General features: G+C 66.1%; 1 protein-coding gene across 1 annotated transcript in view; it reads right to left on the bottom strand.

Moving 5' to 3' along the window:
- Positions 1 to 1,333, bottom strand: part of LOC118452995 (proto-oncogene tyrosine-protein kinase Yrk-like) — a 2,382-nt gene extending 1,049 nt beyond the window's left edge. The window contains exons 1-5 of the mRNA XM_035901260.1: positions 1,322 to 1,333; positions 775 to 931; positions 566 to 668; positions 183 to 281; positions 7 to 37 (exon numbers count right to left, since the gene is read on the bottom strand). Of these exons, the coding sequence (XP_035757153.1) occupies positions 7 to 37; positions 183 to 281; positions 566 to 668; positions 775 to 931; positions 1,322 to 1,333 (402 nt within the window). The remainder of the gene's footprint in view (positions 1 to 6; positions 38 to 182; positions 282 to 565; positions 669 to 774; positions 932 to 1,321) is intronic.
- Between the last annotated feature and the right edge of the window lie 482 nt (positions 1,334 to 1,815).

A 1,815-nucleotide genomic window follows, 5' to 3' on the forward strand; every position in this document is an offset into this window, starting at 1 on the left:
CTCCGCATCCTTGCGCCCGATCTTCCCGAAGTACCACCTGCGTGGGGCCGGACTCAGCGCCGGGAGGGCACCGCCGAGGGGCACCCACGGGGACGCCGGGGCTCGCCAGGGGTGCCAAGACACCGGGGCTCGAGGCTGATGGGGTTGGGGTCCCCCTCCACCCCTGTCCCCCCCATACTCACTCTTCTGCTTGGATGGAGTCCACAGGGGCCACGTAGTTGCTGGGGATGTAGCCCGTGGCACCCGAGCTCAGCGACCTGGCCTCCCACCAGTCACCCTCCCTGCAGAAAGAGGAACCAAGTGAGGAGGAGGGACAGACAGACGGGCCTAGCCACCCTGCACATAGCACCCCCAGACCCTGCTCTCCCCTGCTACAGAGGGGACCCATGTCTGGGTCATTGCTGAGACCACCCAACTCATGGCACACATGGCCCTGGTTCTCTTGGTATCCAGCAGTGGAACCGAGGCAGAGCCTGGGTCCTGCAGAGGGTACCCACGGCATGGAGGCACCTCCCCAGGGTGGCATAGGGGAGCTGGGGGTGGCAGGGGGTCCGGGGGGGCTCACGTGTTGTTGATGATGTGGAATTTCTCCCCTTTCTGGAAGGTCAGGTCGTCCTCCGTCCTGGCCTCGTAGTCATACAGGGCGATGAAAAGTGTCACGCCCCCACCTGCGGCACGCAGAGGGGACCACGGTGAGCCCCCCAGGCCCCCCCTGGTGCCGCAGGGGTGCAGCGGGACACACCACCCCCCCCCATCCCCAAGCCCCCTGCCGACCTGTGATGCCCCCGCTCCGCATCTGCAGCGTGTTGGAGGTGAAGACCCCTGGCCCCGTGAAGGACGGAGCCGAGGGCATCGCCACGCCGTGGAAGTTGTTGAAGTCGGGGATGTGGGTGAAGACGGCACCCGGCTGCGTGGGGTCGGGGTCGACGGCCTGGGGACAGAGGGAGCATGAGCCCTGCGCCCCCTCAGCAGGGCACACGCCTGCGCACCCATGCATGCACCCACGGGCCCTGTCAGAGGCACTGGGGGGGACGCACGAGCCCCTGCCCACCCCAGCCCCGGGAGGAGTGGGGTCCTGCCACCCCCTGGCATAGCAAGCCGGGTGCCTGTGCTGTGACACGGGGACACCAGGCTCCCCATGGGCACTGCCACCGGCAGGGACCAGGCTGTGAGGGGGGCTGTACTGCCCAGGGGACCCCATGTCCCCCCTGGCACCCATGGGTGCTCCCATTCATGGGGACCCCACTTACTGCAAGGGGTCTTCGGGTCACTTCAGCTGCTCCATGTCACCTCGGGGAGGAGAAGAGGCACCTGGGGACACCAGGGAGGGCATCAGGCCGAGGGCAAGAGCCCTGCACGGGCTGCAACACCCCTGTACAGACTGCAACACCCCGACTTGGGCTGCAACACCCCTGCTTGGGCTTCAACACCCCTCTAAGGGCTGCAACACCCCAGCTTGGGCTTCAACACCCCAGCTTGGGCTGCAACAGCCGGCTTGGGCTTCAACACCCCTCTAAGGGCTGCAATATTTCTGCATGCACCACAACAACTCTCCAAGGGCTGAAACACCTCTGCTTGGGCTGCAACACCCCTGCACAGGCTACAACACCCCTCTAAGGGCTGCAACACCCCTCTAAGGGCTGCAATTCCCCTCCAAGGGCTGCAACACCCCTGCACAGACTGCAGCACCCTGGCTCGGGCTGCAACACCCCAGCTTGGGCTTCAACACCCCGGCTTGGGCTTCAACACCCCTCCAAGGGCTGCAACACCCCTCCAAGGGCTGCAACACCCCTCCAAGGGCTGCAACACCCCTGG

This window comes from Egretta garzetta, unplaced genomic scaffold (assembly GCF_000687185.1).
Source record: "Egretta garzetta isolate BGI_Z169 unplaced genomic scaffold, ASM68718v1 scaffold368, whole genome shotgun sequence".
In the NCBI taxonomy this organism is placed as follows: domain Eukaryota; kingdom Metazoa; phylum Chordata; class Aves; order Pelecaniformes; family Ardeidae; genus Egretta; species Egretta garzetta.